Source organism: Balaenoptera borealis (genome assembly GCF_965194805.1).
Source record: "Balaenoptera borealis genome assembly, chromosome: 13".
NCBI classification, from domain to species: Eukaryota; Metazoa; Chordata; class Mammalia; order Artiodactyla; family Balaenopteridae; genus Balaenoptera; species Balaenoptera borealis.
Genome location: NC_138870.1, coordinates 9,745,173 through 9,757,477, shown reverse-complemented (window position 1 = coordinate 9,757,477; position 12,305 = coordinate 9,745,173). Strand labels below are relative to the sequence as shown.

Below are 12,305 nucleotides of genomic sequence, written 5' to 3'. Positions count from 1 at the left end.
ACCTGGTAAGATGGCTGTGTTCTGCAACTTTGAGAAGAATGCAGGATCCTTCCTTTATATCTTCTCTGCCATCCCTACGATGTTGCCCTCATCCAGATGGTTCAAGATGAACCATCACTACACCCACAACCCATACAGCAGAAAGGAGAAAAGTAGAAGTAAAGGATATGCATTTCCCTTTAAGAACAAAACCTAGAGGTTTCAAATACTACTTCTGCTTATATCCTCCGGGAAGTGCAGTCTTCATGTTGGGCTGTCATATGCCCCGTTAAGCATCAGGGATTTTATTACTCTGTGAGAGAAGAGAAGAATGCGTATCAGGGGTAAGAAGCAATCTCTGTCTGGGGGTGCAAACATGAACAGTTCTTGGTCCTTTCCTAAAAGCTGCTTACTTTAATGGGAGAAAACCAAAGTAAAAATAGGTAATTACACATATTTTTTGCAACTCCGTGCCATCATTTACCCCAGCACTTTTACAGTCTAACACTTTCACTCTCTTACTTTCTTTTTTCTCCTTTCCCTCTGCCTATGCTCTTGTCAACTGTTAAAAAACAAAATTCAACCAAGTGAATTTCAAAGATCTTATTGGCTTTATTCAACGATTCATGAATCGGGCAGCATTCAATCTAGCAGATAGAAAAGAGCTCCGAGGACCTGTACAAAATGAAAGGCTTTTTATAGGCAGGAGGAAGCAGGAACAAAAGAGTTATACCGGGCAAAAAAGCAGGTTGGTCATGGCAAGGTTGCTTTCCTTCAGGAGACGGCAAGGGACTTAAAAGCACATTTCTTAACTAGTGCTGATCAGGAGAATCCTGACTGCCTGGTTTAAGATTCCATTTCCAGGAGAGCTGAAGCTAATTAAGTCTCAGTCTGGTGACGTGGGGATTAGCATAAACGACCTCTTTTGGGGCTTGTTGTTTTGTTTTTTAACACTCTTTACCTAAACCCCAAAATAACTGCTCCCCCCCCAAAAAAAACCCCACCTCACTTTCTCTTGATCTTTTTGCTCCTCTTCCTTAATTTTCTTTATTCTTTTTTTTAAAAACTGTAAGGCAATTTTATTTTTATTTTAATTTTTTTATAATAACTTTTTTTTTTTAACACCTTTATTCTTGACCTGTCTTGGCTGTATTTGATGCTGTTTACTATCTCCTTGAAATACTCTCCTTCCTTGTCTTCTGTGTCCGTGTAACACTCTGGTTTTCTGCTTCTATGTCTCCTTTGCTGGCTTTTCCTCCATTGTCCTAAATAAAAGAACTTCCTAGACCAAGCTCCTTCCTAGTCCTTTCTTTCCCCATCTGTCTTGGAATCATGTCTACTGTTTGGTCACAGTCATCACTTCAGAGCAGATGAATAACACATCTCTATGCATAAAGCAAAATCACCATCATAAACCAAAATCTCATGGACTTCAGCCTCATGTTTTCTGCTGCTTATGGGATATTTTCATCAAGATTCTCTTAAAGCAACACAATTTCCACTAGCCAAACTCATCTTGCCCCCACCCGAAAATCCTCTCTTCACCAACCCCTTTTCCTCCTAACACCATTCAGAAACTGGGTCCTGGTTTGACCCCCCGTGTATGTCACTGGAATAATTCACCCTTTACAACTTGGGAGTTGTCTTTTCCCCTCCCTGGACCCTCACTTCTCACGTCGTCCATGTAAACATAACTTGCTGATCATATAGTACTCTTGCTACTCAATGTCTTGCCTGTGCTATTGTGATGCCCCTCTTCTCGTCTTTCCTTTTTTTTTTCACTGCCTGTCTTCATATAATATGAGTTGCATCAGCTTAATCTACTAAAAAGCCTTCAGTAACAGGCTGTTATCTATCAGTGAGTCAAATCTCTTTGGTCTACTATTCTAAGGTAGGCATTCCACTCCATGGTCTCAAATTCCTGTTTTCTGCAACATCCCTTTAAGACAAATTAGACTAATTGCTGCTACTTGAATGGGTCCTCTACTCTCCTATCTCTGCCGCTACGTGTATCTACTTGGATTATTACTTCTTCCTGATAATCCTTCCTGTTTTACCCATCATTTCCCCTGATGAGATCTTATCCATCTTTTAAGATCCAGTTAAAATGTAACATCCTTTATGAAGGCTTTCTGAACTAATAGCCACGGATACCTTCAGAGTCAGGGACGGTCTTTATGTCTTTATGTCACTAGTGTCTAGCATAGTTCTTGACTCACTGAGTTGCTCAACAACTGTTGACTTAATGAGCCATCATTAGTTGAGTGTAATCTCTATCTCCTCTGGATCACCAGAATACCCTGTACTTCTCTTAGGGCTCTTGTCATATTACATCTTTTACTTCATTTATTTGTATCCATAGCTTTGAGCCCTTGGGATAGTAAAGAATTTTGCAAAGAACAGATGATTCATCAGTATAAATTAAATGAATGAACTCTAGGAGGCATTAAAGTAGGGAGGGTGCTGGGTTATTAATCAGAAAATTTGCTCAAATGGTTAAAACTGGCCCTAAGGAGAAAAGGGAACCCTCCTACACTGTTGGTGGGAATGTAAATTGATGTAGCCACTATGGAAAACAGCATGGAGGTTTCTCAAAAAACTGAAAATAGAACTACCATAAGATACAGCAATTCCACTCCTGGGTATATATCCGAAAGAAACAAAAACACTAATTCAGAAACATACATGCACTCCAATGTTCATAGCAGCATTATTTACAATTGCCAAGATACAGAAGCAACAGATAAATGGATAAAGAAGTTGTGGTATACGTATATGAAGTGGAATACTACTCAGCAATAAAAAAGAATGAAATTTTGCTATTTGCAGTAACACGGATGGACTTGGAGAGCATTATGCTAAGTGAAATAAGTCAGACAGAGAAAGACATATACTGTATGATGTCACTTAGATGTGGCATCTAAAAAATACAATAAACTAGTGAATATAACAGAAAAGAAGTAGACTCGAAGATGTAGAGAACAAACTAGTTGTTACCAGTGGGGAGAGGGAAGAGGAGAGGGACAATATAGGGGTAGAGGGGGGGAAAAAGGGTTATTATGGGATTATATGAAATCATGAGTGTGAAACTTTTGAAAATTGTAAAGCACTATAGAATTTAAAGGATCTTTCACTCTATTAAAAAAAAAAAGCAACTAAGCAGTGTCTGGAATAAAGTAAGAATCAAATACATGTTAAATGTGTGAATCCAAGAATAAAATTTAGAATATCTCATAAAGTGAATGGACTATAATCCTCCTTAAGTATTGGGCAGCAAGAATAATGCATAAATTTTTTTTTCAAGAAATATACAGAAGAAAATGTTAATCATGGGTTCAGGGTTAGGAAGCAGAGGTATTTTTCCTTTTCAATTTTATACTTTTAAGCATTGTTTGAAATTTTTATCATGTACTGTGTTCATTTTTATTTGAATATGTTATTTTATTTTTATTTTTTTCTTCTAACTTTATTGAGATATAATTGACATATAGCACTGTATAAGTTTAATTAAGGTGTACAGCACAATGATCTGACTTCACTTATGATGACCACAATAAGTTTAGTGAACATCTATCATCTTATATAGATACAAAATTAAAGAAATTAGAAAGGAGATATTTTTTCCTCATGATGAGAACTCTTAGGATTTACTCTCTACACAATTTTCGTATATAACATACAGCAGTGTTAATTATATTTATCATGTACATTACATCCCTCATAGTTTTTTTGTTTTTTTTTTTACAGTAGGTCCTTGTTGGTTATCTGTTTTAAATATAGCAGTGTGTACATGTCAATCCCAAACTCCCAATCTATCCCCCTCCTCCCTCCCCCCGGTAACCATAAGTTCATTGAATAAATACGTTAATTACAAAAAATAAAAAATTTTAAAAGGACTTAAAAAAAATGGGTGCTGAGAATTAATTATTTTGAGATTATATTCTATAACCTTTCCACCCCCCATTAGGATGTGTGATTCTTGGAGACAAGGTCCTTTAAACTCTGTGTGCCCAGGACATTTTCTGGCACTTAATATTTGCTCAATTAAATGTTGGTTCAACAGAATTGTCTGGGCAATGGTAGGGATGGTGGAGTGGTGGAGGTAGGGATGGTGGAGTGGTGGTGGTGTGATTCTCTAAGGGAGGAGTGGGGGATAGGTCAGGTGGCCAATGGGACTGGAGCACTGCTGAGAGGAGCCATCAGTTCAGACTCTTCCTGACAGAGCAGTGAGCCTCATGTTCTTAAGAGAGAGTCTCTTAAAGTGCTTTTCAAAGGGAAAGGGTAGGAGGCAATACTGCTTGGAGGAAATTGCAGGGATCAAAAGAGAAAAGAAAATTTGTATATAGAAGATGAGGTGACTTTGTTTCAGATTGCCTTCAGCATTTATCAAATCTAATAACGGGCGCTTTCATTCTTTATCCACCCTTTACCCTTCATTCTGCTTTACCTAAATGAGTGCTGGGGTGGTTAAGAGGAGGTTCATTTGTAAGGAAAAGAGTGGTGAATAAAATTCCATGGTGCATTTCTATTAAATCTCTTGGAGAGGTCAGCAAAAGACACTCAAACCTTTTCCTGCTTTTTCCCTATGTAACTCAAAATGTGATTGGGGAAATTGAAGTTCTTTCATTTACCTTCTCCAGCCTCTCACAGGGGTACCTACCTCAATCTGGTGTCAGGAAAGAAGCAGCTACGTATTTATTTTAGAAACATTTTTAAAAAATTTTATATTGGCGCATGGTTGTATAACAATGTTGTATTAGTTTCAGGTGTACAGCAGAGTGATTCAGTTATACATATACATGTATCTACTAAGAAGCATCTATTTAGAACTGGGTCAGTGAGGAACCTGGATGAAATCTCCTGGTTCAAATCTTACATGGATGGGATTCTGCTAAGCTTCAATGTCTGTTAAAATGTCTGAGCTCATTTGGTCCAACAATAATGGGCAAAGCGCCTAGCTAGGTACTATTAGGGAACATGTCATAAAGTTGTACAAGTCTGGCCCCTGCTGTCTGAACCTTTCAGTATAGTTGGGGCAGAGATGGAAGGAAGGAATTAAACCTGAACTAACAGAGTAATGAGTAATTACCCTTGACACTTAGATGATGAATAGAGATGAGCTTGTATAGAGAAAAGATGGAAATTGACTCTGAGCCACACTGCTTGGATTGAATACTGCTTCAACCTCTTACTAGCTTTGTGACTTTGGGCAAGTTACTTAAATTCTTTGAGCCACAGTTTCCTCATCTGTAAACTGGATGCAGTGATAATAATTTAGGATTGTTATGAGGATTAAAATGATATTTGTAAAGTACCTAGAATTTGGAAAATAGTTTGAATTGTGTCTGGTACACGATCATTGTCATTTAGCCATTATTAACTTATAACTATTTTTAGAAATTTTAATTGCAGTAAAAAACTCATAACATACAATTTGTCACTTAACTGTTTTTAAGTGTACAGTTCAATAGTGTTAAGTATATTCACATTATTGTGCAACAGATCTCTAGAAGTTTTTCATGTTGCAAAACTGAAACCCTATATCCATTGTACAACAATTCCCATTTCTCCCTATTCCCAACCCCTGTCAACTACCATTTTACTTTGTTTCTCTGAGTTTGGCTTCTTTAGATACCTCATGTAAGTGGAATCATTCAGTATTGGCCTTTTTTGTCACTGGCTTATTTCATTTTGCAAAATATCGTCAAGGTTCATCCATACGACCTTGCTTGTTCATCCATGTGACCTTGTTCATAGCATGCAACAGGATTTCCTTCCTTTTTTAAGGCTGAATAATATTCTGTTGTATTTGTAAACCACATTTTCTTTATCCATTCATTTATTGCTGGACGTTTGCCTCAACTTCTTACCTATTGTGAATAATACTGCTATGAACATGGGTATGCAAATGTCTCTTTGAGATCCTGCTTTGAATTCTTTTGGATATACACCCAGAAATGGGATTGCTGGTTCGTAAGGCAATTACATTTTTAATATTTTGAGGACCTGCCATACTGTTTCCATTATGGCTGCACCCTTTTACATTCCCACGACAGTGCATAAGAGTTCCAATTTCTCCACGTCCTTGCCAACACTCATTATTTTGTTTGTTTGTATTTCTGATAATACTAATGTGTTTGAGGTGAAATCTCATTGTTATAACTATTTTATTTCTTATCAATTAGCTATGGACCACCCCCCCCCACCATGAATTAAAAGGGTCCAATCTTGAGGCAAAATATTTAACAGATAAAGACACTGTAGTCAGTCCCAGAATTTCCCATAAGGATGTGTACTAGCACCAGAGAAAACATGGGCCCTAAAACTTTATTCTAACCCAGTGAGATCCATTACTGCTACACCACAGTGTGTTTTCTTACTTGTTCACTCACCACCAGGCAAGACTCTCAGCTGAATCTCAGGACTTATCCTTCTCCTCATCCTCCTCTTCTGTCTCCTTTTATTTTTAGCATAGGCGTTTTGACTCTGGGAATTCATGTCCTAGAGGAATTAAAGCCAACTCTTGGGAGCATATACATAACTTATGGTGGGGATGACTTGCCCCTCCCCGCCAATCCAATCAGCCACCAAGCCCCTTTAATTTCACCTTTGTAATGTCTTTAGTATCTGCGTCCTTCCTTTCATGCCTAGGGCCACCACTCTGCTCAATCTGGAGTAACTCTTGCTTGTGCTGTGTCATAGCCGACCTACTTTCTTGTGCAGGTTTGGTTAGTCTTCCTAAAGCATGACTCTACCAGAACTTCTGCTGGCAGAATAATGACTCATCTCTTCAGCTTTTGAAGCGTTCCTTGGTCTGGTCCCAAATGTCATTTCAGACTGTTTTTCACAAACTTCTTTCCTTCTACCCTCTTTCCTCTCACACTCTCCCTTATGTTCTCCAGTCAGGAACTTCTCTTGAATGAGAATAGTTACTCTTACAGTTTTAATTATTCTTCAAGGTCCATTTCAAGTTATAATAATGATAGCTGCCAATCATCGATCATTTATTATAAGCTAGTTACAAGTTTACATGGATGAGTTCATTTAATTTTCATAATGACCCTGTGAAATAATTACTATCATCACCTGCATTTTGAAGGATAAAGTAACTTGGGCAAGCCCAAGTGTTCACAAAGACCTGGATTCACAGTCCAGAACTCAAGTTTTTAGCCACTATTTTATTGCTCAAATGATGGATTTGATGATGCCTTCCCACCTACCCTATGTTACAGTTCAATACAGATGAATAATCATTTATTTGGCAATCGCTATGCAACCATCACAGACTCTGTAGGAGTGGGTGATGCTAAGTTGATTAAGATGGTTCCAGCCTTCAGTGGTTTAGAATCTAGCAATTAACATAGTTTTCCTCTATGTTCCCAAATTGATTATAGCTCACATGACGGACACCTGGAACATTACTATTCATGCACATTATTCTTTTGCCTAGAGTCCCTCCATTTATCTTCTTTCTCTCTATAAACCCAGAAATATGTTTATTAAATTCAGGTGAATCTTACCCTAACTGTCCCATCTTCCCCATGAAACTTTCCAGGGGGATGTTCCTTTATGTTCCCACCCTAAAATAATATTATCAACTCTTTGGAGACCTGGGCCTTTTTCATCTTCAGCACCTAATAATAATAATAGCTAATTTTTATTATGGTTTTCCTTATTTGAGGCATTTGACACGAATACATTAATTTAACCCTTACAGCAATCCAACAAAGTAAAAACTATTTTTATGTCCGTTATGTAAAGAAAAAACTAAGGTACTATGAGTTAAGTAACTTGCCCATGGTTGCTTAATTATTACTGGCAGAGCCAGGATATACTGGATATAGTCCAGGATGCTGGACCCCAGAGTCTGCGATTTTGACCTCTTGTCTAGTGCCTCTTCTGCTTTAGTCATTGCATTTCTCAGTCACTCTGTAAACATTTGTTAAGTAAATAACTTTTTTGTATCTCTGGCACTGGATTAGAGTTCTTAGTATCCTGTTATAAGCTGCCTTCGTAATATAAATATAAAAATAAATAAATAAATAAATAAATAAATAAATAAACTTACTCCATGGTTAAAGCTTTTAAGAAGGAATCAATTTTGAGATTTCTTTTGAATTGCTCAAGATACTTAGTGTAATTGCTAGGTCTCTGACCAGATGCCAGAAAAATGCTTGACTAGGCCCTAAAATACTAGGCTAGCCCTTATCAGTATCTAATCTGCAAGGTCAGGTGGCGCCCTGGGCGCCCTGTTCCTCAAGGGAGAAACTTGTCTTGCTCTCTGGAAATTTCCCCCTAAGGGAAGCATGACTGTGGGGGTTTGGAATGGAGAATGGAAGAAGCGCCCTGTTCCTCAAGGGAGAAACTTGTCTTGCTCTCTGGAAATTTCCCCCTAAGGGAAGCATGACTGTGGGGGTTTGGAATGGAGAATGGAAGAAGCACTTGCTCTGGGTCAAATTCCTGGCTCCATGCTCCCAGGTGCTTCAGGGCTTCTGTCTGTTGAGGGTGGGAATTAGGAAGGGACAGAGACACATCTGCAGGATGTCACTCACTCCCAGCTCAACCCACTTGCCAGAAACTTATCTCATTCTAGAGAAAGTAGATGCAAAGGCTTTTGGATTTCTTTAATGCTTTCAGGAAACTTTCCACACTTTCTGCCAGACTTACCTTTTAGCACTTAATTTGGCATTTAATGTACAAATCAATTTAATATAATCATATTTTCCAGAAGGAAGGATGGTGATAGTTTTTTTTCCTTCTCTAATTAGATCAAATCTGTGATAATTTGTTTCAATTATAGTGTTTCCTTTTCAAAAGACCATAGACTAATGTGATTAGAGTCTAAGGATCAGGAGTCATCTATCATTAATTTATCAATAAATATTTTTATCACCTCTGATGTGCCAGACACTTTGCTAGCTTTTGGAGAAATCTGAGGGAATAAGACAGGAAAAAACTTATACTTTTTTTAGAATGGTGAAGAAATTTGAAAGTAAAATGATAGCCACTTTTGACATCTGAAGAGAGGAAAAAGGACCTAATTTTATATATATGGCCCCAGAGGACAAAACTGGGGCAAATAAGTTGAAATTACAGGAAGACATATTTTCTCTATTGGAAGGAATAATTGTCCAAAGATGAACTATTCTCCTCAATGTAGTGAGTTCCCCATTACCAGGGATGTTATTTAAGGAAAAATTACTCTTATGTTTTAAAAAAAGACATTGGATATCTGATTGAGCTGGGTACAATTTAATATACCTTCAAGCCTTGATGTTATATAATTCTATAAAATTTGATAGCAATGGAAAAAGTTAAGAAAGCCAAAATATTTTAATACTGTAAAACAGAACTACAATCCCATATTAATAAAAAAGACCTTATAATTATAACTTGACAATTTTATTGGACCTCACCTTAGCAGAGACCTCTCTGGGACCCACTGTGTTAATGACCTAACTATATTCAAGTGATGAGAAATAATAACACATCTTCATGAAGGGAGACCAAATTGCTCCCATATTTCAATGTGGTAGTCACCAAGAAGCTGCTCTTCCACTGACTCTGGGGGAAACTGAGGCACACAAAAATGGTACCAGTATCTTTGGAAGAACATCTAAAGCAGTGTCTATATTTTTAGGTAGTTGAGTTGTGAAACAAACCTTCTAGAGGAAGTTGGTCATTTCTGTCCCCTCAGTACTAAGGTCTAAGTCCAGCTCTCCTCAAAGTGACCAGAGATTCTACTTTGCACATAGGAAAATCGATTCTTCCAGTTTTCTAGGGTAGGAAATATTCTCATATTGTGGCTGATGCAGATAAAATCTCCCCTTCATCCACGGGCTGGCGACCTGCTGCATTATTGTCTGATTTGAGTTCATTGTTTGCTGGTGTTATTTGCCTGCAAGTTTTTCGTGAGCTTCTTGCTTCCCAAGCTCCTATCGTATTTGGTTACACTTCATTGCACAGGCCTTGCCAAGGAAATTTAGTTTCCAGAAAAACAAAATGTGTGTGTGTTCGTGTGTGTGTGTGTGTGTTCCCTCTGCCTTTAAGGAGAAGACTGTAAAGTTGTCACACTTCCCAGGACAAAACTATGAGCTCAGGGAGATAACGGGGCCAGGGGCACAAACGGTAGAGCTGGTTGAGAGCAGAGGCCCCAGCATCAGAGTGCCCACAGGTTTGCTTCCTGATTCTATAACATTTACTGTGTGACCTTTCATAAGTTCCTTAACCTCTTTGTGCACGGTTACTTAATCTGGAAAAGGCGAATAATAAGATTGCCTGAGGTTTGGTGTTAGGCTAAAGTAACACATGCCTATGGCAATAGTTAAGCACCCGATAAATATTAGCTGTTATTATTACTATTACTGAGACGTTTCCCTCAGTGGTATTGTCAGCCCTGTGGTTTCTGAGGAGCAGGAATCAGCTGTGACCTTTTAAGTAAAGAAAACTGAAACCAAAAGGCCCCATGGGGTTTGACCCTGTGATGGGAGTTGTGCGTATGTGTAAAGGCCTCCTCTCCAGGTAACGGTGGTGACTTCCCTGGGCTCTGAGGCCTACTTAGGTGAGCCAGCCCCACAACCTTGGGTCTTCTCGGCCTGCTTTGCGTCTACGGGGAGGGTTAGTCAGTGCTCAGCCAAGGACGCATCGCAGCTTCATACCGCCCCCTAGCGGACTGGGAAGGTCATCTGCAGGAGCCACGTCCTCACAGCCAAGAGGTCCTGCACGTTCAAGGCATCGCCGCGGAGCGTGAGTCTCTTCAGGTGAATCTGAGTCACTGAGTCTCTCAGCCTCTAGGCTCCTCACCAGAAAAATGAGGACAATAACGACTCCCGCACAGGACCGTGGTGAGAATCCAATGAGATAGTGGCACATGTGAAATCTTACAATTTTAGGTATTTCTGTTATTATAATAGTTGCACCAGTTATTATCATTTTGATCGACGATTCTCTTCCAGGGACCCGCTAGAGTTAGAAGACTGTTCGCATTAGGGCTCTCCCTCAGCGTCAACGTCACCAGCAGACCCCACTACTATTCCTAGTCCCGCACCTGACACACAGTGGCATTTCGGGGGCTCAGGAAAGCATTCTTTGGCTCCAGCCTAGAGGACAAACTTGCAGCCTTGGGTCAGGAGGGCAGTGCTGCGATCCGGTGGAACTAGAAGCCCTGCCCCTAGTGGTAATGGGGCAAAGGACCCTAAGGTCGCCCAGGACCTCACTGATGGTTTCCTCGGAAGTCTTCCTTACTTCTTCTCCCTCCCGCCGCCCACCCCCTCGCCCCACTCCCCTTTCCCCTCCTTTGCTTCAGGGCAGTCTCATCGCTTGTGGGCGAGGCTCTTTTCTTCCCAACCCCCTGGGAATGCCTCCTTCAGGGACCTGGGCCTGAGGTTGTGATAAATGCCCAGCAGAGCTGCGGTCCAGCACCCTGGGGCCTCCCCACCTCCGCTAGCCTCCCGCGCTCCCCGCCCCGGCATCGGCGTCATGCTCGAGAAGGCCCTGCTCCTCTCCGCCTGTTTCGCCCTGGCGGTGACTTACCCCACACTGCTTAAGGGTGAGTGCACGTCGGGAGGTCTTCTGGAGAAGAGGGCTAAACTCCATTCACCGTGTGTGTGTGTGTGTGTGTGTGTGTGTGCGTGTGCGTGTGTGTGTGGGCGTGTGTGTGTGTGGGCACACAGAGGGACAGAGACTGAGGCCGTGTAAAGTGAGGTGGGGCTGGGCAGTTGAGCTCTGAGGCCTTGGGCAAGTTGAGTGGCTTGGCTAAGATTAAGGCTGTGTTTTGAATCCACCTCATATAGGTAGTCAGGCTGGGTCAAATGGAATTAGGGTTGGCGATGAGAGGGCTCCTGAGGTTTCCCTGCGGTCCCCTTAACTATCAGGTGCTAAAGAGGCTTTACTCTATTTGATTCAGGTTAAAAAGTCCTTGGGTGTACTCTCACTTTACTGGAGAGTAAGATTCAAAGTGCTTTAGCCGCTGGCTGGGTCACATGCAGTGGGAATCAGTGGGTCTGGAGCAGAAACTTGTGAGTCATATTGAGAGAGGAAGGAATCCGTGTCTCCTGAACCAGAAGGCGGCTGCTTTCCCCGCAAGGCTCTTTCTCTTCTAGTCCTTCCTGAACTCAGATCAGTTTCTCAAGAGGAGGGGTATTCATTCACTTGCATTAAAATGGTGACCTTACCCTCCACTTCCTCCCAGCTCTCCCTCTGGTAGCTCTCAAGTTATCCGCTGCTGGGTTTGGGTTCTCTACTGCATATGAATGAATGATAAAGCAAGTGACTAAATTAGAGAGCTAATGATTCTGACCTGGTTGGGAAGGTGCCCACGACCTGCT

The 12,305-nt window shown here is 40.5% G+C and overlaps 1 protein-coding gene across 2 annotated transcripts in view; it reads left to right on the top strand.

Annotated features, from left to right (window-relative positions):
- The first annotated feature begins 252 nt into the window (after positions 1–252).
- LOC309608577 (uncharacterized protein) overlaps positions 253–12,305 on the top strand; it is a 30,212-nt gene continuing 18,159 nt past the window's right edge. Inside the window, exon 1 of one of the 2 annotated variants that reach the window (XM_082348843.1) lies at positions 253–323. In XM_082348843.1, the coding sequence (XP_082204969.1) occupies positions 311–323 (13 nt within the window). In that variant the 5' untranslated portion in view covers positions 253–310. Of the gene's footprint in view, positions 324–11,273; positions 11,528–12,305 lie in introns of those variants that run through there. The other variant, XM_082348842.1, reaches the window with a different exon arrangement.